The sequence below is a fragment of the Panthera uncia genome (genome assembly GCF_023721935.1).
Source record: "Panthera uncia isolate 11264 chromosome B2 unlocalized genomic scaffold, Puncia_PCG_1.0 HiC_scaffold_24, whole genome shotgun sequence".
Classification (NCBI taxonomy): domain Eukaryota; kingdom Metazoa; phylum Chordata; class Mammalia; order Carnivora; family Felidae; genus Panthera; species Panthera uncia.
The window spans coordinates 82,265,969-82,292,692 of NW_026057580.1; the positions used below are offsets into that span (position 1 = coordinate 82,265,969).

Here is a 26,724-nt window from a genome sequence, read left to right on the forward strand (position 1 = left end):
CCTCCTTTCTGTTCTTGTTTCCCCTTCCTCCTTTTTCTCCCTTGTTCCCTCTCTTCCTCCCTTTGTTTTTTCCATTCATTCAGTCATCAGTATTTATGAAGAGGCTACTCCACCTAGGACAGCATGCTAACAGCCCTAAGCAACTGATTATCATCTTGAAGGAAGGGATAATGGAGTTTAGTGCCTCCCTGCTCAGGCACCTGCTGAGATACTGCAGGTACCGCACTGAATGTTCATTTGAGAGCAACAAATATAATAGGAGTACAGACGTATCTTATATGAAGAGAGATGGAAGGTACTGGAGATATCTAGCCTGAAGAAGAAGAAAACTTGCTGGGTGGGCATGCTGTCTGCTTTCACATCTTGAAAAGGCCCACCTTGAGGAGAAGACTCAGTTCTCCGATACAAGGGAAGAAGAAATCAGACCGATGGCTGGAAACTTCAGAAGCAGATTCTGGCATCCAGCATAATGAAGAACCTTGTAAATATTATTTACTGATTTATTAGTAATAATTGTTTTCTCTGTCAGCTAGTGCTCCTTTTGATGCGAGTGGCAACAAAAGCCTGAGAGAAAAGGCGTGGCATTAAGAATGGTAGACTTCTGGGTTTGTACCCTGCATGCTGCCCGTCTCTCAGCTCTTTACTGGTGGGGTGGGTCTGGACCCTCGTTATACAGTGACAGGAAGACTGCCAGCCTCCTATCTTCCTGGGTAGGAAAGGGCAGGAGTGCTTCCTGGTGGCTCATTCAGTTGTCCAGCTCACAGTCACCCTGACTGGACCAAAGTGAAAACACCCCTTTGGGAAAGGGAGCAGGTGGGGAGCGCAGTGGCCAGTGGTCTGCTGCACTTCCTGGTCTGGCTGAACAGGAACAGCAGGTTTTCCCTGCTCTGGCAGTGGGCCAGTTCCCTGGTCCGCCTTGGGGCAGCCACAAGTTCTGCTCAGAGTAGCTTGCTCTTGTCCATTTTCCCCACAACACTGAGGAGGAGCCCGCCTGGGAGCTGGACTTCCCCAGTAGCCCTTTTTCTGGTGGCATAGATTTGGGGACCCAGGGATGACTTTGGAGCTGAGCATTTATAAGTTCTTATGTCTGATAAATTAGGGATTTCTCTGGCAATACAATTCATTTAAAATTTTTGCAGGCTTTAATTCTGTTGTCATTGGCCAAACTCCCTCGGCTGGTAACCAGAACCGTGGACTTTGGATGCAGATAGAACTGGCTCAGGAATTTTGGTCTCTCAGCAGTGGGCTGTTAGCCCATCTCCTGAGCCTTCAGAGTAGCACTACCCTCTGGGGCTTTGCTTCCAGGCAGTAAAAACCCGTGGCCTGAGTTGGGGAGGACTATTTGCTTCTGAGGAGCCCTGGACTGTATTCTAGCTGCATCAGTGCGGTCTGGCCACCATCCTGTGTGTCTGGCAGAGGGAATAAGTGGCGGTATTTGGGAGGGGCCTGAAGAAGAGAGCTGCTTACAGATCCTTAGTACAGCAGCGTCCCCTACTTTTTTGCGCTAACTTTAGTTTGGGGCAGCTAATTTTGCTTTTCCACCTCCACAAGACTCCTGGTCACCAGGCTTTCAACTGTTGCAAGCCACAGAAAAAAAATTTTCTCTTAGCAGAAATATGTTTTCATCCGGCTCTACTTTCAGTGGATAAATTAAAGCCTACGCTTGTCTATTTCTTGTAAAGATCTTACTGAAGACTGAAAGAAATGGACAATTTACTTTAGAATCCTAAAAATTCTCTTAAGTCCTCTAATAGTGCATCCTGATAGACACACAATGTGGTTTTAAGGTACAAGAGGCATCCATTTTGTTGTCACATGACAAAGCAGGCCAACTTCCCAGCTGTCCTCCATCCCCAGCTCAGCCAGTCCACATTTTGGGGTCCTTCACAACCTTACTTCTTTAATTTTCTTAAATACTTTTTAAAGTTTATTTATTTATTTTGAGAGAGAACATGAGCAAGGGAGGAGCAGAGAGAGAGAGAGAGAGAGAGAGAGAGAGAGAGAGAGAGAATCCCAAGCAGGCTCCACACTGTCAGCACAGAGCCAGATGTGGGGCTCAAACCCACAAACTGTGAGATCATGACCTAAGCTGAAATCAAGAGTTGGACGCTTAACCGACTGAGTCACCCGGGGTCCTGAAACAACCTTACTTCTTTTGTAAATTTCCATAATAGGACTCTCTTCCCCCTTTGTTGGGGGCAGGAGGAGAGCATCCCAAGTAACAGAAAACAAATCAAACTAACTTAGGGAAGGAAAGAAGGCATTAGGGGATTGACTGACACACATTAGTTGCAAGTCCAGGTTAAATTTTAGATTTGACTTCAGAAATGCCTGAATAGTGTTATCATGACTCAGTTTCTCTCTATTGAAGCTCTTCCACTCTTTTGTCGTCTCGGATTTTCCTTGATGAACACTGCCAACTCAGGATCTCCCTTGTGCAACATCAGGCAAAGCAAGTGTGTTTGCCAGTGGTGCATACAAGATTCACTGCGATTGGACCAGCCTAGGCCAAGTGCTGGTTCTTGGAGTCACTGCCACTGGGCAGCTGTCCCAGGGGCCTCAGTGCTTTCATTGGCTGGGGTCAAGTATTTCATCCCTGTAGCTGGGGTGGGGCCCTACCCAGATATGCTATTAAAAGGGGGTGGGGCAGAGGAGGGTGTATTTACTGAAAATTGAAACTTGATGTCAAAACAAGGAGAAAAAAAGACTGTAGGGAGGCCAACAAAAGTCTACTACAATGATCTTTAAGGTGAAGACCACTGAACTAGACGCTGCAGTTAAAGTTTTTAAAAAGAATGATATATGTGGTGTCTCAGTGAGTTTCTGGTAATATCTTCTGGCCTGTAAATATGGTACTTAATTCCATCATTGGGTAAATGGATGAAATACATTTTAAGGAACTTTCCTACATGAGACTTTATGATTTATGCTTCTTGGAAAACAAAATGGAAAAGACAGTTTGTTCATTAGCTTAGGTAATTATTTTATCTATATAGAATTTTTAATATTGTGACAGCTTTATGTAGAATTCTGAAAACTCAATTCAGTGCTGGAGAACAAACTGAGGGTTACTGGAGGGCTTGTGGGAGAGGAATGGGCTAAATGGGTAAGGGGCACTAAGGAATCTAGTCCTGAAATCATTGTTGCACTATATGCTAACTAATTTGGATGTAAATTTAAAAAAATAAAAAATAAAATTAAAAAAATACCTCAGATCAATGCTTTCTTTAACATTGTATATAATTCCCCTAAAACAATATCTGAATATAGAAGAATTAGTATACTGATGAACAGCACCTTCTGTTTTGTGTGTATGGTAGTCAGTCTCACTAAAGATGTAATTGTTGATATATGCTGAATTTTAGTTTTTGCCCATGTCACTGTGAAATTGTAATGTGTATATGGGTTAAAAATTGAACCTTCCTTTTATTGATTGGAGCTGCACTGCCTAATCCATACAAACAGAAATGAAACTTTTCTTTATTTGACTTTCTTTTGAACTGTGGCTAATCCCTCCAGAGAGTCTCCACAATAGTTAAAAGCACGTTTATTTTCCCCCCATCTTATGCAATATTGTTGTTATTACATTTTGATTTTCTTCAGAAGTCTTCTTTAATCTCTGCCAAAATACAGTCCAGCTGAGTTTTCTTATGGCTTAATGTAGGAACATGGAAATCCACAGGAAATTTGGATGACCCTTACTCCAATATTATAAGGGTTTAAAAGGTTTTATAGTGTGTATGAAAATTAAAAGGAATTCATGAGATCAGAATGCTTAAAGCTATACAAATAAATGCAAATCTATGAGAAATTACCTTGCCTTTTATTAACAATTATTTAAAAAAAAAAAACAACAGCACAAGTGTAGTAAAATCCAAGGGTAAGTTTCTTGGTAGAAAACTGCTGTTGGAGAGGGTGACTTGATGACTCAGTTAATGGCATATAATGAACTCTTTTTCACCTCCGTGTGCCGAGTGATGTATTAGGTGCAAAGAAGAATTAATAAGAAAGTCGAGTTTTCTTTATTTGGGGTTAAGGGGCAGGAGGGAGGAATTGTTAGGTCTTGCCCCTCAAAATATATTATTTGTTGAATTAGTAGATTCGTGTTGGGTGGAGTTTGATTTCTGTCATTGTAAGGGTGTAGAACAACTTCCCTTGAGATGAAGTCCCTTTTAGTCTATGTGACATAGTCAGATTAAGGGGTTTTATCAATTTATGCAATTGAGATAAAACTCAGCCTGTCATTAGCCTGCCTCATCCATTATTCCAGGACTGATGTTTGTTCATTTCCTTGTTTGTTTCTGTATTCATTCATTCCTGCCGCACCTTATCCTAGAAGGATCTGAGATGCCTTATACAAACTACACATATGTGATCCACATGCAACCAGCTTTGTTTTGGTCCACTCTGAGCATTAAGTCACATTCAAATAAATAAGTACAGTTGACAAAATAATAGAAAATAAATCAGATGTTTACTTTACCTCTCAGGAAACTTCCAAGAGGGAGTAAATGCATTATATATGATGGAACTGGTTTTTTTTTTTTTTTTAATGTTTATTTTTGAGAAAGAGAGAGCAGGAGAGGGGCAGAGAGAGAGAGGGAGACACAGAATCCGAAGCAGGATCCAGGCTCTGAACTGTCAACACAGAGCCGGACATGGGGCTCAAAAAAACAGACCATGAGATCATAACCTGAGCCAAAGTGAGACACTTAACTGACTGAGCCACCCAGGCGCCCCTATAATAATGAAACAAACAAAAAACCTCTTTCCCTATTTCTCTGACCTTTTACATGGCTGTCGGCTATTTCACCAAACTCTTTCCTTCTTGACCCTAAAGTACATGCTATTAGTTGTGTAGTTGACTTAGAACTACTTCCATGGTCACTGTTACAAAGACACTCCTTTTGGGGCTCCTCCCTGGCTAATTGGGAAGAATGTGCGACTCTTGATCCTGGGTGGTAAGTTTGAGCCTCATGCTGGGTATAGAGATCACTTAAAATAAACGAATGAATGAATGAATGAATGAATGAATACTGGGGCGCCTGGGTGGCTCAGTTGGTTAAGCATCTGACTTTGGCTCAGGTCACGATCTCACTGTTCGTGGGTTTGAGCCCCGCGTTGGGCTCTGTGCTGACGGCTCAGGGCCTGGAGCCTGCTTCAGATTCTGTGTCTCCCTCTCTGTCTGCTCCTCCCCCACTCATGCTCTCTCGCTCTCTCTCTCTCTCTCTCTCTCTCTCTCAAAATAAATAAACATTATAAATAAATAAACAAACAAACAAACAAACAGGACTCCTTCCCATAGATCTCCCTACTCATGAGTATAGCACATACTGGTTCCCCAGGTGTCAAAACCCTTCCTCACCCTTAACTCTAAAATTATGTAGGACCTCACAGCCTACATAAAAGGAACACTAAAAAGATGTGGATGTCTGTTATTAACATTCATAAAGGCAATTTATTACAGCGAAAGTACTGAGGGAGGGCATGATGCCAGCATATGACTCAGTAAAAGATATTTTGCAGTGGGCCAGCACAGTGTGGTCCAAGACTGCAGCTCTCTGATGATCTGAATTGACCCAAGAATAAAACTTTATGCTGTCTGGAGCAAAACATACAAACGTTGACCTTAGGGACCAAAGCAGTGATGTAAATGAGTGGATAGGTGATCATCACCAGGCTCCGGTGCCAGTGCGCTGTAGGGAAGGAAGGCTGGTGCAAGGAGACAGCACATGCCTTTTCCAAGGAGGGAAGCTACTATTGCTCTGCTCCAGTTTTGCCATGTGGAGCCCCAGAGATGTGCTGTTATGTCTGCTAATTCTTCAAGATGAGCCTGAAATCCAGATTTTTATGTGAAATATCCCCGTTTTGAATGCTCATCAGTTAGCCAGTTGGAGTCCTAAAAAGTGCTTGTGGGCCAAGCAGAACATGCCAACAGGCTGAGTCATCCATCTCTGCTCAGAGAAAAGGGTAGCCTGCATGTTTTTTGTACAAGGCTGTCAGTCTCACTTTCATCTTCTCTGATGTGCTCAACATTGGCACATCAAGATTGGCAAAGTCTAGAGTCTGGCGTTCTCTGATTCTCAACATCAACTAGGTATCCAACTGTTTAATTCAATTCTGACACTAACCTCCGTGAGTTAGTGTCTGACTCCACTGGTTTGAGGTCTCAGTCCCTCAAGACTACCCTCACTTTAGATGCCATTCATAAGTCCTGAATCCCCAGTCAACCCCTACTTCTGACCAACTTGTCTACAAATTTGGGAGTTCCCGTGATCCCTCCTCAGGTTTGACAATTCACTAGGACAACTCACCGAACTCAGGAAAATGCTTTGTTTACATTTACCAGTTTATTAAAAAGGGTATAACATAGAAACTGCCCAGTGGAGGAGAATGCATAGGGCAAGGTGTGGGAGTAGATGGTACAGAGCTTCCCTGCTCTCTCTGGGAGTGCCAGCCTCCTAGCATCTCAGTGTGTTCACCAAACCAAGCTCTCCAACTCATCATCGAAAGGTTTTTACAGAAGTTTCATTGTATAGACACGATTGATTACATTATTGGCCTGGGTGATTGAACTCAATCTCCAGCCCTTCTCCCTCCCCAGAAGGCTGGAGGTGGGGCTGAAATGTCCACCCTTCTAATGGTGGTGACCAGCCCCTCTCCTATCTTAGTTCCCCACACAAACAGGAGTCATTTATTAACATACAAAAGATACTCTTAGCTCGGGAGATTCCAAGTCTTTTAGGAGTTCAATGCTAGACCAGAGAGGGACAAAGACCAAGCATTTATTTGTTATTACAACACAGGTGTTCTTTTTGGATGATTAAGAGCAGACTGGTATACTTTAGATATGACCACCAGTTGAGCTTTTTGAAAAGCCCAACCAAGACTACCATGTAGTTTAGAAGGTTATCGCCCCAGATTGGCCCTCAGAAAAATGAAACAAGGCCAAGATTTTTCTTTAAAAATCCATTTTTGGTTTGCCCTTACATGTTGAATGAATAACCTCAAAGTTCGTCACTAATTTTAGAAGGGAAACATTTCAAAGTAGGTATTACTAGTCTTCCACCCCCTGAATCCTATTTTTGAACAATGTCATTTCCCAAGGATATGGACAGTTTACACCAATCAGAAAAAAATATTCAAAGAAATTGAATGGGCATATTGGATGAAAACCAACTAAACTGAAAGCATCTGCCAAAATAAGTTTTCAGATTTTTTACCTGATTTACATTATTCTTTCTGAAAGTACCTATAATGACAGGAAGCGTTATGAGGCCACCTCTAATTTATAACGTTGAAATAGCATTATCATAAGAGAGTTAAGTATATGTGTGTGTCTAAAATTATTCAGAGGCAGTTGAAAATTATTAGAATATATTTTAAAAGTTGGAAGGAGGTTGAGAAGTCGAGTTAGAGCATATTCTAATTTTATGCCACTCAAAATCATTTTCTTTAGCGAGACATTTCTGCTGATCATAAATGTTATGTTTCACTCATGAGGCTTTTTGGAAAGCATTAGTTTTTATACTAAACTGATTATTTTTAGGACTGTATTTTTTATTCTTTTCCTCCATGTTTCTATAGTTTAAGCAGTTAGCAGGGAGTTAGGTTAAAATCTGAGAACAAAACCCCTGTTATCACTGTATTTCTGCTTGGAAAACTTCAAGTAGCTCTGCTTTAATTAATTGCTTGTTTTGCTGAAATAGCTTCAAGAAATCAAAATTTTTCTGTTTTTCTAGAGGAATCATGTCCTTGAAATATATTGCTGCTATGCTGAAATTTCAATATGTCGCTGAAATATATCCCAGTGCCATCACTGGGGAGTCTGACCATATGATTTGTTTTGAGTAAAAATATACATATATTTTTAAAAATATTGACTTAAAAAGATTTCTGGGCACACTAAGAAGCTCCAATAAAAGAAGAAGATATTTGGAAGACTTCTTCAGCTTTGTAGGTGATTATATAAACAGTGAAAGGCTGATTTCAGTAATGATTGAAGTGATCAGATATGAAAATGGGATTTAACCCTTTAGAAATCCTGCCTGTTAAAATTTTCCTTCCAATATCCCTATCTCCAAGAGGCTGTTTTGAGGTCACCCAACATAAAATGAAAGCTCATGTCTGTGATATTTCCATTGCACCTTGAGGTTTTAGGAGTCTTGAGTAAACTTTTTGGTTTTGCTTTAGAAATCTATGTTTACTAACCACTCATTGCCAGCCGTGAACTTTTCTTAGATCTGCTAATGATTTGGACATGGGATATAATGATGAGTTTACAATAATTCATATTACAAATGTGAATTTAGTCAGTGAGGTAGACTTGAGTGATCACCACCAAAGATAGCCAGGGCCTAATGCCTGGATTTGTGAGTGTCACCTTGCATAGCAACAGAGACCTTGAAGATAATGAAAAAGTTAAAGATTTTGAGATAGGAGGATTATCCTGGATTATCTGAGTGGGCTTTGAAATGCAGTCTCAGTGTCCACTTAAGAAAGAGGCAGAGGGAGATTTGACTACAGAGCAGGCAGTGATGATTTTCAGTAAGCCAGAGACTGTGCTGCTGACTTTTGAAGCTGGAGGAAGGGGCCACAAGGAATGTAGCTTCCAGAAGCTGGAAGAGGCAGGGAAAGTGCCTTTGTGGGGAATGCAGTCCTATAGCTGATTTTGGACTTGTGACCTCCAGAGCTGTCAGAATAAATGTGTGTTATTTTAAGCCCCTGAGTTTGTGGTAATTTGTTAGAGCAGACATAGGGAACTAATCCAGCCAGTTAGTTTAACCAAATTAAGTTAAATAAAGCATATATAATACCACTGTAAAGCAAAAGAAATTTAAAAATTTATGCTTTGTCACTTCTTTATTTTGAGAGGGTGTGCATGTGCATGTGTAAGCAGAAGAAGGGCAGAGAGAGAGGGAGAGGTAATCCCAAGCAACCTCCGAGTGAAGCCCTACATGAGGCGGCTTGACACGGGTCTCAAACTCATGAACCATGTAATTATAATCTGAGCTGAAATCAAGTCGACACTTAACCGGCGGAGCCACCCAGGCGCCCCTATATTTTGTCACTTAACATTTCTATTTGCAGGTTTGGGTTCAGTTCTCTGTTGCTGTATTTATCAGCTTATTCTTGATTGATAAGCAGTAAAATCCCTGAGACTTAAATACCATATTTACAGGACTTTGCTGATTATTCTTCGCACCACACAGTTATCACCTGAAGCACATTCCCATTTCTGCTCCCCTTCCTCAGTTTATAGCCGAGTTATATATTACCATTGTCAGTGCCACTGATTTCCCTGTAACTTTTTCAGGCTGTGACTCAGCATCCTGACTCTTAGAAAAAGGAACTAGACTCCCACACGGCAATCTATATATGCAACAAAAGCCTGTCTTGTTTCATAAACACAAGGCAAACATTCTACACAGTAAACATTCATTTTGTGGCAGTGCCATTGTCATCCCGGTACTGAAAGGGGGCATATAAGGTTCTCTGAATGTCCCTTAAGAACCCACCCCAAGTCTCCTCTGAAAGAGTAAGAATTTGCATCCATTCCTGGCACCTGCACTTTGATTAGCAGAGTCCCCGAAGATCTCCTGATCCCATCCTGTTTTAATAGCCCAAAGAAATCCTAGAAAGGGTAACTTTTGTGGTTTGTCCCTGATTGGCATTCTATTTATGAATCTTTGTTAGAATGCGTTTCTTTTTTGATGCCAAGAAAAATTCTATTATGTGGATATGTGTTCACCTATAACGATATATCTCTAGTTATTGAACGCAGAGCTGAAGGATCTCTTTTTCTAACTGTATTGGTTTTTCCAACCAGAGTATTTCCATTTTAACTGATGAATTTTCTTGGTGGGGGAATCTCATTAGCAAAATTAGACAAAGTGAGGAAAAAGAATGTTTATCTCAAAGGGTGGCACTAGAATTAGGTACATCTACATATTTTTCCGGTGATTACCCCTAAGCTTTTTGGTTTTATTTGATCATAATTCTAAGAGAGAACTTTCATTAATTGAGTGCTTTTGTTTGTTTGTTTGTTTGTTTAACTGTCTTCCCCCTCTGACTTTAAGTTGGATATTATTTGGCATATATCACAGTTGGAAATTTGCAGTGGAAAGTGAAAACTGACCTTCCTTTTATGAAAACACATTCAATTTAATCATCTCAAAAAACCATCTGAGGCCATTCTTTCCCTCTCCCCCTTCCTTCCTTCCCTCCTTCCTCCCTTCCTTCCTTCCCTCCTTCCTTCCTTCCTTCCTCCCCCATTTCTTCCTTTCCTTTCCTTTCCTTTCCTTTCCCTTTCTTTCTTTTTTCTCTTTTCTTTTCTTTCTTTCTTTCTTTCTTTCTTTCTTTCTTTCTTTCTTTCTTTCCTTTTATTTATTTTTGAGAGAGAGAGAGAGAGCATGAGCAGGGCAGGGGCAGAGAGAGAGAGAGAGCATGAGCAGGGCAGGGGCAGGGGCAGGGGCAGGGGCAGAGAGAGAGAGAGAGAGAGAGAGAGAGAGAGAGAGAGAATCCCAAGCAGGCTTTGCCCTGTCAGTGTGGAGCCCAACGTAGGGGCTCAAAGCCAGAAAACTACAAACTGTTCAACCATGACCTGAGACAAAATCAAGAGTAGGACACTTAACCAACTTGAACCACCCAGCCACCCCCATGGACTTCTTTCAATAAATATGTACAGTACTGTAAGTGTATTTTCTCTTCCTTATGATTTTCTTAATAACATTTTCTTTTCTTTATTGTAAGAATACAGTATATAATACATATAACATATAAAATATGTTAATTGACTGTTTATGTTATCAGTAAGGCTTCCAGTCAGTAGTAGGCTATTAACAGTTAGGTTTTGGGGGATTCAGAAGTTGTATGTGGATTTTTGGCTGTGTGGGGGTCAGTGGCCCTAACCCTTGTGTTGTCAAGGGTCAACTGTATTTTGGAGGGTGGGCAAAATGGGTGAACGTGGTACAGACTTCCAGTCATAAAATAAATAAATCCTGGGATGTAATCTACAGTATGGTAACTATAGTTAATAGTACTGTATTGCATATATGAAAGTTATTAAGAGAGTAGATCTTAAAAGTTCTAATCACAAGAAAAAATTTTGTAATGATGTGACGGATGTTACATCAATGAGGTGACGGATGTTAACTAGACTTATTGTGGTGATCATTTCACAGCATATACTAATATCGAATCATTATGTTGTTCACCTGAAACTAATATGTTTATGTCAATTGTATCTGGAAAAAAAATAGGCAGGGCAGTCCCATTTGGTTTTGGAGGTCAGAACTTGGACCTGACCTGCTTGAATATTTCTAATGATGGGGAACACTACTTTATGAAGCAGCCAGTTCCATTATTGGATTGCTTGGTTAGAAACTTATACTGAATTAACCTTTATTCCTGTATGGCTTCCTTTTCTTCATTAATTCTCTGGAGTTCACACACCAAATCTCATTCCCTCTTAAGCTGTAACTGAATGAAATGAGACACTAAGGTGTGTGCTCAAAGAAAATAAAACCAAAACAAAACAAAAATTTTTTTTAAAAAAAGCAAAAAGACAACTATACTGCCCTTAAGGTTTTTTTGAACCTTTTTTTTTTTTTTTAATATTCTTTTTATGTGAATGGTTCATATACAGTGATTTCACATATCAGTGGTTCTAACTTGGCCTCTGGACTTTCCCAGGATGGAAGCTGCAGTGGAAGGAAAATGTACTCAGGTGTGAGGGAGCACAGAGGAGTGCAGAGTCTTGGGAAGGTTCAGTTTAGATTTAAAAGGATTTTTTATTTTAAATATTTATTTCTTTTTGAGAGACAGAGCACAAGTGGGGTAGGGGCAGAGAGAGAAGGAGACACAGAATCCGAAGCAGGCTCCAGGCTCTGAGCGGTCAGCACAGCGCCCGACACGAGGCTCGAACTCACAAACTGAGATCGTGACCTGAGTCGAAGTCGGACGCTTAACCGACTGAGCCACCCAGACGCCCCTAAAAGATTTTTTTTAACCTCAAAACTGCTTTAGCACATTTCTTAATCTCAGCTAAATGTAAACTGTAGGAGTCAGACCAAAGCTTGAAAATCATGTCATCAGCCTCTTGCTTTTGTTTTACTTTAGAAGAGTGCTGGAGGGTTTGTCATATTTTCAAAGAAGGTCATAGCAGATTACATGGAGAGCCAAGCCCAGAATTGAAATCTTTCCTTCCTGCAAGCATGTTCTCGGCCCACCAGATTGCCAGGCACCTCTCCCTCAAATAGTTCATAGAATTTCCAAAACCCAGTGAATTTTATTTTAAAGTCAAGATATACATAGGTGCTTTAGCATTGTAGGAGTGGACTGGGGAGGCCCTGAGGTTATTGACTCACATCTGGCTTTGTGAATTCCTGCTTTACCGGTTAACTGTGCCCTGTGACCTTGGGAAATGGCCCTAAGTTTCCATAGCCTTCCTTTTCTTCTGTGTAACAGGGAGATAAGATTGCCTGCCTCGTTGGGCTTTTGTGAGGCTGGGATGATATTTATAAAGTACATAGCATGGTGTCTCATTCATTAGTCAACTCAGTAGTAGTTTCTGTTAGAAAAACCTCTTTAAAACTTTCTGTAATAATCTTTAAAAAGTAAAACTTGATTTTTAAAATTTGGCAGTATGTGTTAAACTATTCTTGTCATAGGGAAGAGACTTCAAAAACTAAATACTTAAAAAATATATTTTTCTGACTATTATACACAGTGTAAAATCCAAAAGGTACAAAACAGAACACAATGAAAAGTAATTTTTCTTACTCTCTTTCCCCCAGCCACTAACTCTTGCCAGAAACTCACTTTACTGTTTTTTTTTTTTATGTGTACCCTTGTTGACATACCCTATGCATATACTAAATGTCTAAATATTAAATGATATCTATCTTCGCTCTTTCGTTAGTCTCTTGCTAATAGGGCTGACTGTTGAATCAGTAGTTGTAAGTCAGTACTATCCAATACTTTCTGTGATGATAGAAATGTTCTATATGTTTGTCACTCACTACAGTACCCACTAGTCTGTTAAGCTCTTGAAATGTGGCTCTTGCAACTAAAGAACTGAATTTTAAATTTTTATTTAATTTTAATTAAACTAATCATCACAAGTGGCTGGCTCATAGTTACCATATTGGACAATGCAGTGCTAGATATTTATGCTTATGGCACTTACCTTAGGGAAAGAGTCAGATAGAACTAATTTAATATTAATTAAAGAACTCTATAGTTTAATACACTTTAGTTATTTTTAAAGTTTATTTATTTTGAGAGGGAGAGAGCACTCACAAGAGAGAGAGCAAGGAAGCGAGAGAGTGTAGGGGAGAGAGAGAGAGAGAGACAAAGAGAGTATCTTAAGCAGGCTCCACACTGTTAACGCAGAGCCCAAAATGGGGGCTTGAACACACGAATCACGAAATCATGACCTGAGCTGAAACCAAGAGTCAGACGCTTAACCCACTGAGCCACCTGGGTGCCCCTATAGTTTAATACATTTTAAATTATATGTGGCTAATGTATTTTCTTTTTTTTTTTATTTTTCTTTTAATGTTTATTTTTGGTTTTGAGAGAGAGACAGAGAGAGAGAGAGACAGAACATGAGTGGGGGAGTAGCAGAGAGAGAGGGAGACACAGCATCTGAAACAGGCTCTAGGCTCTGAGCTGTCAGCACAGAGCCCGACAGTGGGGCCCAAACCCATGAACTGTGAGATCATGACCCGAGCCGAATTCGGATGCCTACCTGACTGAGCCACTCAAGAGCCCCTGTATTTTGTTTTTAAATCAAGTGAGATTAATAAGGAGATGTGAGTTTACTTTTGACAACATGCTAATTAAGAAGACTGTGAAATGGCATGTTCGTAGGAAAGCAGATCTCAACCAAATCAGAACGTATTCAAGTTTGTTCATCCATTCAAGAAATACTGAGCATCTAATGTGTACCATGGAGAGGCCCTGGGAGTTTGGCATTTTAACAAAACCTAGACACATCCCTGCCCTTGTGAAGCTTCCACTCTGGTGCTAAAGAAAACCCTCTCTCATCATTCCATGCCTTTTTGTTTCATTCCACTGGATGTGGGCAAGCAACAGAGGAGCCCTGCAGAGACAAAGCAAGGAACTTGCTCAAGGCCCTGCCTCTGATTGTTGCCAGAACCCTGAGCTTACTTCCTTTAGTAAAGGAAAATGCTTCAGAGGAAAACAGTTTTTTAATCCAGCTACTAAAAATGCTTTCTTTAGCAATATCACCTTGTTTATTTCTTAAGTCTGCTAACTCTGGGTTGGGTGCTAGCAGGGAAAAGTGAGGTGTGCATGTGCCCTACAGGTGCACACAATTTTAATAAAAAAAAAAGCCAAGAGATTCCAGAATAAGTCCTTTAATATTCCTTTATGGTAGGGAAGGTACAAAGAAGAGCTCAGGGTCAAGACAGCGGAGCCATACTGCCTCATTCTTCTGCCCTCGGGAAAGTGTGATTTCTCCAGCTTCTGGATTTGCTGTTATCTCTCCCAAACAGTGGTTGCTTCTTAGTGGTAACATTTCATTTAAGTTTTATTCTTTTTTACCTTTCTGCATTTTTAATATTTTTGAATATGAACAAGTATAATTTTTACAATAAAACAAAGAATAATTATCTTGTCAAAAATAGTCCAGAGAGATGATGAAAACCTGAAATGATTTAGTGGGAGCAGAGATCAAGAAGAGAAGATGAATTTGAGAAGGAAAGATTTAGGAAACAGAATTGACAGGGCTTGGTTTTAGTAGTGGGAGGAGACTGAGTAGTAAAATTTGTTTTATGTGGGGCACCTGGGTGGCTCAGTCAGTTAACCATCTGACTTCAGCTCAGGTCATGATCTCACGGTTTGTGGGTTCAAGCCCTGCGTGGGTCTCTGTGCTGACAGCTCAGAGCCTGGCACCTGCTTCAGATTCTGTGTCTCCCTCTCTCTCTGCCCCTCCCCCACTCACGCTCTGTATCTCTCTCTCTCAAAAATAAACATTAAAAAAATTTTGTTTTATGTAATTCTGATCTCTTTAAAGAAAGATAAATGCAGCATAACAAAATAAAAGTGGGGTTTTGGATTCATATTCACAGCCATCAAATTTAAATATGTCTCATTGTTTGCAGTCATTCATATGCTTAAGATGATTTGCCAAGTGCGGCTCTAGGGTGGCTCAGTGGGTTAGGTATCCAACTCTTGATCTCAGCTCAGGCCATGATCTCTTGGTTCCTGGGGTTGAAGCCCCACAGCAGCTCGGAGCCTGCTTCAGATTCTCTCTCTCTGCCCCTACCCACCTTGCGTGCATGCGCTTTCTCTCAAAATAAATAAATAAGCAAACATTTTTTTTTTTAGAAATCCCACAAATCTTTAAAAAAATAAAAGATGATTTGCTAAGTATTTTTTTTGGTCCACAAAATGAATAACTGTACATTTGGTGTCATTAAAAAAAGCTTCGTTTATGTTCTTGTGTAACCTTTTGTTTTCAGTTTAATTTAGTGATAACAAAACCCTATTGTGAGCATGTCTTACCACGATAGATATTGACCTGCAGAACAACAGAGAAGGCCTAAACAGGAACATTGGAAGAGTATTAACTGTACCACAGACATCGGATGGCAGTTTTTCCCTCTTAGGCACGGGGTTAAAAATGTACTTCCATGCTTTGAAGAAAGAATTTACAGTGGGCTTCCCAAACTCACATCCGATTTCCAGTTACAAGATCAGAATGTTCTAACCATGTTGATAAACTCCAGAGAAATAAATTCTCATGAGTACTCTAGTCAAAACAAAAGATGTAGCTGATTGTAAAACTGGTGAAGTATTAAATTGTATTCTGTTTTCTGTTAAACAAGTTTGGTATTGCTGTTTCCTAGCATTTTTTCTTTAAACAATTACTTTTGGCTATATGTGTTGACATTAATGGTCTGTGCAGAAAAGGGGCAAATGAATAAAACAGTGTATCCCATTTTGCTATTTCCATGTGTGAAAATCAGTCTCTAATGAGATGTCCCCAAAGAGTGCTGCTGTTCATCAAAACATGTGCCCTAGATCTGAGTGAGTTTAATTATCATGGGGACTGTGAAATGAGGACATTTAAATCAACCTAAAGTGGAAAAATCCAGAAGAGGAACAAGCAACATATCTCAGGCTGTGTAGAATTAATTTTTAACACCTCTTTTCTCTCCTCCTGGAAGGAATGATTTTTGGAAGTGTCAGTAAAGTTCATCTCAAGCATGTTTTTGATAAGCTAGTATATCAGAAGAAGATCAGCGCATTCATAGCCAGCTTTTTGGATACAGAGATCTTTGCATAGACCTCCCTAAGCAAAGTGCTAATCTCTTCATGATGTCTAGGTTACTGTATACTAATTTCAGTCTCACATATAATAATCTTGATCGAGAGAGAAATTGTTTTATTAGGAACATTATCTGACTCAACATTGTGAAGAACTACTCACTCTTACCAGAAAAAAAAAAATTTAGGATCTGAGGTTAGAAAATAAAAACATGTCTACTGAATAGAACTCCTTTTTATGAATCTCCAGTTTGGTTTGGTTTGTGGTTTGTTTAACAAGTAAACATAACAAGATAGCTAAACTAAGAGATGGGGAGTATGTGCATCTATGATTTTTGCCCAGCTGTCCTTTCTCCTAGGCTATATGCTCATTTATTAGCCAGCTAGAGTCTAAGGACATGACTGCTTGCTAAGTGTTCAATGAATTACAGCCTAGTTGAAATATTTTGTTGGAATATGAGAGTTTATCTCAAAAGCTGAATGTATTATGTATCTTACCATGCTTAGTTCTCATGTCATTATGTGATGATGTGAGGGGATATTTTACTATTTCAGTTTGTTTATTTGTGTTACATGTTGACACATATTCTCTCAATCGGACCCAATTAAATAGGCCTCAGTGAGGGACCTTTCCAAACTGTTAAATGGATTTGTTCGATGTCACAAAGCAAAGAAACATAAAATCTGACCTCAGTCCCTGTATTATTCCTGCGGGTATTTCATTTTTCTCCCAAAACATTTCTTTATCCTTGCCCAACATTGAATTGTATAAATGCTCCAGATAGCAAAGGAAATAGACATGTATGTGTCAGAGATAGTGACTGTGTGTAAACAGAAAGGGAGCAAAAAGAGTCCTAATTAAAAATATTTACACTGGAGCAGACTGCCATGTATAGTAGAGGCCAGGACCCTTGTTCTTTATATTCTGGTAAGGTAAAAGCATTCTTCAGAAAGCCTGGTAAGTACAGAGTGACACATCAATTAATTACAGTGATACCTCAGTTGGAAAATATTTTGAGTTATTGGATCTCAGCAAATTATGATAAACTTCATCTCTTACACATCTTTGACTCAGTAAGGGATTGAAAACATCAAATATGTTAACTAATGTATCAGTCAGCTCTGATATTGGTAATGATAATGATAACTATATATATTGTCATTATGGCATTTTCTGTCTCTGGAAATGCAGCTCTTTCTTCGGTACCACTAGCATCTATGTATAAAGGAAAAGAATTGCTCGGACCTGAGCCAGCTTGCCAAAGTTCTACACTCAGTGTGTGAATCAGTTATAAAGGATTTATTCTTACAAATGTGTTTGCCCATCAGTCCAAAGGTACCGTTGAAAACCTGAAACTCTCTCTCTCTCTCTTTATTTATTTTTGTAATTAAAAAAAATTTTTTTAATGATTATTTATTTTTGGGGGAAAGAGAGAGACAGAGCATGAATTGGGGGAGGGTCAAAGAGAGAGGGAAACACAGAAGCCAAAGCAGGCTCCAGGCTCCAAGCTGTCAGCACAGAGCCCAACACAGGGCTCAGGCCCATGGACCCTGAGATCATGACCTGAGCCGAAGTCAGACGCTCAATCGACTGAGCCACCCAGGGGGCCCCATCTCTCTCTTTTTTTAATGTAACACTTCAAACATGGCAGCTGTATATTTTGATTTAAAAAAATGTTCAACATTTAGAATCTAGTCTTCCCCCAGGCCTGGAGGATTTCCTAATAATTTTCTGAGATGTAAGTACTGAGGATATAAGATTGAGGAAATACTCCAGGACTCTATGTAATAAGAATTTTTAAGTGATTAGAAAAGAAGACAATAAGAGGAAAATGTGATTAACAGAAATATAAAGTGTTTTCTGTATCAGTTAAGTAGTTTTTCAAAGCCCATCAGCATGAAACTAATATAATTTCTCCTAGAAAATCATTTCTTTCTTCAGTGTTTTTCCTTTTTTCCCTCATTCCTAGATTGAAAAAGAAAAAACAGGCCAAACAAAATGCAGAGACAGCCTCAGCTATTGCCACAAGGACCCACACTGGAAAAGAGGATGCGAAAGCAGTCATTTTAGAACAAGACAAGTGCAACATTGCTGTGGAAGAGGAATATATCACTGATGAGAAAAAAAAGAGAAAAAATAATCAGTTAAAGGAGATCAGGCGTACAGAACTGAAGAGATATTATAGTACTGGTGAGTATTGGTGGCAATCTGGTAGTATTTTCATTTTATTTCATTATTTTATTTTATTTTTAAAATTTTTAATGTTTATTTATTTTTGAAAGAGACTGAGACAGAATGCAAGTGGTTAGGGGCAGGGAAAGAGAGAGGCACAGAATCCGAAGCAGCCTCCAGGCTCTGAGCTGTTAGCACAGAGCCCAACAGGGCTCTGGTGTGTCTGGTGGGGAGGTGCCCCTGCCCCTCCAAGACGTCAGGGTTTCTGTTTGGGTCTAGTTTAGAACCTTTCCTTAAAGCGGGGCCATGCTGCCAGGGTTCGCCTTCAGACTTTTTTTTTTTTTTTTTTTTTAAACCCTCTTTCGAGTCTACAGAAATGTCTTTCAGAGGATCAGGTCTGCTCTTAGTTTCATTTTGGTTTCTCCCACTCTTTAAAAACCAGTTCCATGAGGATAGACAGAAGCCGTCGTGAGTGTGCTGTGCACGGGGCTGTCTCTGTGCAGGTGCAAGGGTGTCCTGTGTGCATGCACACACATGTGTCGATGTGGAGATGGGGTACACTGCTCCCCACTTCAGCCCCAGCCCTAGTTTTCCTATCCATGCAGTTAGGGACTTAATTTAAAATCCTTATTTTGTAGGGCCGCCGCCTTCAAAACACACTGCTACAACATTCTAATAAAGGCTCATTTAACCCCCTCTCTCATGTTGTGTGAATATCCATGTTTAGCAACATTTTGACCTGCGGTAGAAGACTTAGTTTTGCAACATTCTAATTTTTTGTTGTGTAAAACCCTATATTGCTCATTGATTTTTGTTTTGAGTGCATAACTTACATGGGCTGAAGGAGGGGAGGGTGGGGAAGAGTGGCTTTCATTCCAAGATCCAGGGATTTGTGGGATAGGAGGGATATTGACATTAGGGGGGGAGGTGTTTTTACACCAAAAAATTAAGAGTATGCAAGCATTTCTATTCCTCACATTTTTCTGTGTGCCTGGCAAATAAATACTTGTCTTATACTAAAAAAAAAAAAAAAAAAAAGAACTCACGAGCTGTGAGATCATGACCTGAGCCGAAGTCGGACGCTCAACCGACTGAGCCACCCAGGCGCCCCAGTATTTTCATTTTAAAAGTCTGTCATAGTTTTTAAAAGAATATTGATAGGGGCGCCTGGGTGGCTCAGTCGGTTGGGCGTCCTACTTCAGCTCAGGTCATATTCTCGTGGTTCATGGTTTGAACCCCACATCTGGCTCTGTGCTGACAGCTCAGAGCCTGGAGCCTGCTTCGGATTCTGTCTCTCTCTCTGCCCCTCCCCCGCTCACGCTCTGTCTCTCTCTCTCTCTCTCTCTCAAAAATAAACATTTAAAAAAAATTTTTTTTAAATAAAAGAATATTGACATATAACTGATGATTGTCGTCCTAATAATAACAGTTTATTGAGAGCTACAAGGTGCCGTTCACCCTTGTTTTATATACATAATCTTGGGTAAAGGAGGACAGTGGCATAATGTTGGTGTGTCTCATTTAACTTTGGGTTCCCAGCCTCTAGCACCTAGTGTGCCCTAATAAGTATCTATCTAATGGCTGGTCACTTACCTTGTATGGGAAATGCTTTTCTTAAGGTATATAGACATATCCTTAAATGTGTTGCTAGACATGCCTGTACTATGTGGCATCAGCTGGACAATAGAAAATGGTGGAGACGTGGTCTAGCATCCATCAGTTAAAAAAAAAAAAAAAAAGACCATGACTTAGTTTTAGTTGAGGGGATTTTTTTTTTTAAGTAACCTATGCCCAGTGTGGGGCTTGAATTCATGACCCTGAGATCAACACTTGCATGCTTCACCAACTGAGCCAAACAGGCACCTTTAGTTAAGGGGAATGTTAAAATGAGTCTGCAGTATTATAGAGTTTCTCAGAATATTCATTGCATCTGAAACTGTGTCAACAAAAGTAGCATAGCCAGCGTAATGGAGGTGATAATCCCACTTGAGTGTGATGGAAGTGATAATCCCGCTTTACCGGGATCACCCATCTCACACATGCAGGCCTGGGGTATGTTCCGAAAAGAAAGGGAACTGAGAGCCAAAACTTGATGTGGCATACAGGTTACAGGGTAGGTAAGACTGCTAGGCTAAGAGAGAGAGACGATGGGGTCTCTGAGAACGGGGTGCATTACACTATATGAAATGTGCTCTTGTAGCAGAGACTTCTCCCAAGGGCCCCAAGTTTGGTCACAATTAATGCCAAAGTTTCTGGGAGACATATCTTGTCTCCATTTTAATATAACTTTCTGGCAGTGCTCATCAAAGATATAAGGGGCTCCCTTTGCAGTGGTAATAAATGTGACTGGGCAGACATTTCTCCGACAGAGACAGATGAGGTATCTGCAGTGCAAAGTATGTGGTTTGTAGCAGTCCACATGTGATTCTATCATGTATTGATTATAATGTCATTATATCATGTATTACATAGCTTAATGGATGCTTTTAATCTCTAGCCATTTAGGATTTTATAAAAAGCTGTAATCGTCACCTATTGAATAAACTTCTTTGTGACTAGACTTCCCTTTTAAATTTAAAGTGTTGAGTATTATCCCTTATTTCCAAAAAGAGGAAGAGGATTAAGAAATTGCATTTCTCATCTTCTTTTACATATGACTCGTGCAAAATGGACACTTGAAAATGTGTGGCTTTAAATAGTTGTGCAGCTTAAATATTATCTTTTTTCATCTTTATTGTAAATGCAGTTGCTTAAGAAGTTTTTTCAAGCAGAGACATTTTGCTTTGTAGGGTTTCCCTGAAAGAGGCTGGTGGATTCCTATTGATTGAGGTTTCTTTTAGTCATGATGCTGTGCTGTGGATGCTGTGCTGGGACAGCTTTTAATGTGCTGCTCTCTGTTGCATGTGTAATCCTTTAAATCTGAAACAGTACCCTTCACTCTGCTCTTTACCTAACCAACTCTCACTTGACCACAAAATCACCTCAGGAAGCCCTACCTGTCCGTGGCCAGCTTAGACTCTCGTTCGGCACTCTTGTCATGGATTTATTTGTCTGATTTCCTATTTATAGGCTATCGTCACTTGGACCCTGTGTCATTAGCTTTGTGTAGTATCTGAGTTACAGGTGCTCTTTAAATTTGCATGGGGTGTATGAATTAATACATAGATGAATGTATACTGTTTCAGTTTGAGTTCATGAAAATTCTGGAAGGATATAGGTGGCAGTGCAATAGTTGGGTCAGAATTATTCTGTGCTTTTATTTGGTAGCAATAAGTAAAGAGATGCAATCGTGGCTTTTCATTTTCTCTTAAGAATGGTAATGATAACTGGTTTGGAGGTTTGGGGCATTTCCCTAGGAGAATTCAGTGCTAACAGAAAACCACTAGATGGCCATTGAATTCCAGAGTTCTTTGTCTCTTTTCACATCAGTCTCTAGAAGACAAACACCCATGTTGGCAGGTTTGCTTGATCTCATAGGGCTGACCTGGCATATTCCCTAGACTCCCATCCCTAGATGTTATTCTGTACCACTAGGTGGAGCAGTAGGTCTCAAATCAAGAGTAATCCCATTTCTACTTCTTCTGGTGGCTCTCGCCTGGGGAGAACAGACACTAAAATGGGTTCTTGTCAGCTACACTAAGGATTTGGACTTTTCTGTAATCAGTAGGGAGCTATTGGGGGAACTCCCCAATTGTGTGTTTTAAGATGATAAATCTGAGGACATTGGGTAGAAATGAGCCTGAAGGCAAGTAATACTGGCTAGAGACTGGGGCAGAGGGGAAAGGGCCCCTTAAGGAGATATTTTGCTCATAGAATCAGCAGTATTTGGTGATCATTCTAGTGTGTGAAGGAGAAAAAGAACAGTCCAGAACAGACAAACTGGAAAATTTACGAAGGAAAAAAGAATTCAGTGTGTTTATGTTTGGAGATGTTTTTGAGGTACCAAGTGGATTTGTCTAGACGGTCCTAGATTTCAGGTGAAAAGCCTGTAATTTGCTACTCACAGGTGTAACATAACCCTCACATGTCACAGAAGTTAACAGGGAACATACAGAGTCAACACAAAAAGTTAATGGATGACAAATAATAAACAGACTGGAAGGACCTATAAACAGTATGTTGATAATCGTTTTCTCTGAGTACAAAAGTTGCAAGAGAGTTTTGTTTTCTTAATTTTTTTTACGTATTACACATTTTTTTTTACGTATTAGTGTTAGTAATAAAATATAGAAACTGGATAATATAATAGAGTAAACCCAAGGGCTTTGCAAAAAGAACATTAGACAAATTTGAAGTTCTATAATCAATAAAGAAGGAAAATAATAACTTTCTGTAGGTATCTATTTCTACATTGCTAACATCTACCTAATCTAAGGAAGCATATTTTGACAAAATAATGTTTTTTGTTGTTGTTGTTAAATTAGATTTATCTATGCCTCATGTGAGCCTTGGGTAACAATTCATTGCTATCCCCTGACAGTTACAAGAATGCAACAGTTAGATTCCTATAAAAGATGTTATGGAAAGATTGAGTCATTGTAGTTGCCCCATTGTAACAAAATGGTGCAAATTCTAAAACTGTTTTGTTTCTCAGAGGGGAGCTGGAGAAGGAAGTGAATTAATTACATTGAGGCAGATGGTATCAGATAAATCTAGATCCAGTACCCAGTGTAGCACATGGCACAGGGTCAACATCCAAAAAAAATACTGCCCCAAAGCTTCTAGAATATATGAAGTCAACTCTTCTGTGCTTGCACTTATATTTGCTGATGCATGTGACTGACTCTTTTTAAACTTATATTTATTTATGTGAACTCTTAAGGAATTGTTTGATAATCATGCATCTTATTAGATGTGTACATATGTATCTTTTGTCTGGTCCATATTACAGTATCAAAATATATTTAATGGCATGAATTATATCATTAAATTCTTCTATATTAAAGGAATACGTTATTCTTTAGTCTTAGGATAATGCACATCCTTGCTTCTGTGAAAGTGGAGATAGGAATGGGAATATTCAAAGTGGGTAATATCCTCAGTAGGAAAGTTCTTTAACTGAAACACAGGTAGGCAGATGTAAAATTTGAAAAAGATGGAGAAATTTTACAAATATGGGAGGCAAGCCTAAATTGGAATAAAATATATTTTCGTGATTTTGTAGTGTTTTAGCATAAAAGTTTAATTTTTAAAAATACTGCAGTGAAATAGATATTTTAAGAAAATTGAGAAGTTATTTTAGCAAAAAGAAAACACTTAAGTAAGACTATAGGCACTTTTGTGATTGCATGGTCGAAGATTTATTCAGAGAGAACCTCTGCAGTGTTGAGAATCAATCTAGCTTTCAATAATCTGTCATGTTTGTATTAATCATTCAAATCATAGTTTTCCCTCCTGAATTTAAAAGAAACTTAATAAGAATAAAATAATGAGTGAAACTTTCTACTTTTCCTTTTTAAATATTTTTGGGTTTTGCTACAACATGAACATTAGCAATTGCTGAATTATTTCCCACAATTCAATCCTGACACATTTCCTGACACAGATTACGTTTTTGTAGACTTTTTCTAACCACATGTATGAATATTTCCTGTATGTCATTTCTCTGTTTCATGTAACAAGTTCTGAAAGCCAAAGTTATGTTATTATGAGAAATGAATTTCCAAATATAAAAGTAGGTCAAGCCGCAACATATAATAACTTTGCCTTCTATTCCAAGGTAATGATCATTCTGGTAGTTCAGAGCCCAAAGAATCACACAATAGGGGTGCCTGGGTGGCTCAGTTGGTTAAGCGTCCGACTTCAGCTCAGGTCACGATCTCACCTTCCGTGAGTTCGAGCCCCGCGTCGGGCTCTGGGCTGATGGCCCAGAGCCTGGAGCCTGCTTCCGGTTCTGTGTCTCCCTCTCTCTCTGCCCCTCCCCCGTTCATGCTCTGTCTCTCTCTGTCTCAAAAATAAATAAACATTAAAAAAAAATAATAAATAAATAATAATAAAAAAAAGAATCACACAATAAAGGATTAAAATGGACTTCAATGTGGAAAGAGGATGTCAAGAAATAATGTGTTTGTTTGTTTGTTTTTAATCAGGCAGAATATAGAGACTTAAGGGACTTGGGTATAAAATAAATTGATATTATTAGGATGGAAGTAATTAGGCCTGTGCTTCTTGGGCCCATCAGGGAAGTTAGATTAATGTTTAAGTGAAGTCATACCATGAAAACCTAGGTGCACAGGACAAACCTGACAAATGCCCCCAGAGTGCACAAGTTGTTGAGGAAGGAATGTAAATGATGAGAGCAGATGACAGGGGCGAGGCTTGAGCAGAGTCTAACAATCAAAGGTGTTCTTGGCGAAGAATCAAAACAATGGGAAAAGAAGCAGTAATCCGACACAGTGAAAGAAGAATGCTTTCATACCTGACTTTAGAAATCAAAAGAGCTCACCATATTTAGGCAGAATGAGGAAGGAGTATTCAGCATGTAGAGAAACTATGGCAGATGTTCACAGGTCACACATAAATGGTAAAAACAACCTTTATAAAAAATGTTACCTACAAAGGAACAAAGAGAGTCAGGCACAGACTTCACAGCGGTGAACACCAAAGGAATGAAATTTTCATAGTTGTGAAGTAAAAGCTGTTTTTCAAGCTCAAAGACAACAGGACATTCTCAGGCATACTAAATCTGAGAAACATACCATTTATGTCATACCTTTCCTAAACGGAGTTACTGAGTGGGAGAGACTTTTTCTTTTCCCCCTGAGGACTCTATCACAATCTAGTCCTCAAGAATGAAAGTCATTTTATGAAAGAATTGGTGGTGAGCATTACAACCAATTAAACATAAAATTGAAAAGATATAACCGTTGCAAATATAGTTAAAAGCATAAATATAAAAACTTAAAAAATAAAGCATGAATATAAAAAGGTATATTTTTTTCAGCTTTATGAGATAAAATTGACGTAACTTTGTATAAATTTAAAGTATACAGTGTTGACTTGATGTGTGTGTGTGTGTGTGTGTGTGTGTGTGTGTGTGTGTGTATGTGTATATTGCAAGACTATTGCCACTATAGCTTTAGCTAACACCTCCATAGGTCACATAATTACCATTTCGTTTTTGTGGTGAGAACATTTAAGATCCACTCTCAGCAACTTTCAGATACACAGTATAGTATTATTAACTATGATCACCAAACTGGAAGTTTGCATTCTTTGGTCAACATTTACCCATTTCCCCCAATCCCCGAGCTCTTAGTAACCTGACAGTGATCAAGGGACACTCCTTATTTTTCCTCTCACAACTCCAACACTCCCATTAACGTAGTATATTATAATCCATTCTTGTTATTGTTGAAGCAAAAAGTATAATCACTGAACCAAGCAGCTGTGTTTTAAAAAACCTGTTGTACTAGGAGCTAAAGCTGAGTCTAGTCCTATTATAATCTGTTTAATCTACATCTTGTTCCCTAATTGATCTGCAATATCACATTTGTATTAGGAGAAATCTCAATGTAAGAGAAATATCCAACTGTGATTTGGGCTGAGAAAAGGACAATAGATCAGATTACATGTGGTCAGTGATTTTTTTCAGCTTAAGTGATTTTTGAAAAATCAAATTAGAAGTGTACTGGGGGAGGTGCAAAGGAAAAATGCTCTAATACATTGATAGTGGGAGAGTAATGTGGTCACATCTTTCTGGAAGGCAATAACCATTTTTATCAAGAGACTTACCATTTGCATGCTCTTTGGCCCAACAACTGTGTTGTAGAAATTTACCCTAAGGAACCAGTCATGTGCATATTAGAAGATTTAACTACAGTGACTAATATTGCATTGTTTTATTATTTTGTTACTTTGTTTTTACTTTAAGTTTTTAATTTCAGGTAACTACAGTGTTACATTAGTTTCAGGTGCACAATATAGTAATTTAACACTTCCATATATCCCTCTGTGCTCACCTCAAGTGCACTCCTTAATCCCCATCATCTACCTAACCCATTCTCTGGCCCCTCCCCTCTGGTTTTTTTTTTTTTTCTCTGCTTGTTTGTTTTGTTTTTTAAATTGCATATATGAGTGAAATCATGGTATTTGTGTTTCTCTGTCTGACTTGTCTCTCTTAGCATTATAATCTCGGTCTCCATACATGCCATTGCAAATGGCAAGATTTCATTCTTTTTTATGGCTGAATAATACTCCATTGTGTAAATATACCACGTCTTATTCACTGCATTGCTTTAAATAATGGAAAA

General features: G+C 39.1%; 1 protein-coding gene across 2 annotated transcripts in view; it reads left to right on the plus strand.

The window, feature by feature from the left end:
* Window positions 1-26,724, plus strand: part of NCOA7 (nuclear receptor coactivator 7) — a 154,003-nt gene that overhangs the window by 49,439 nt on the left and 77,840 nt on the right. For both annotated transcript variants that reach the window (XM_049654302.1, XM_049654303.1), the window contains exon 3: window positions 18,270-18,490. In XM_049654302.1, the coding sequence (XP_049510259.1) occupies window positions 18,270-18,490 (221 nt within the window). The remainder of the gene's footprint in view (window positions 1-18,269; window positions 18,491-26,724) is intronic.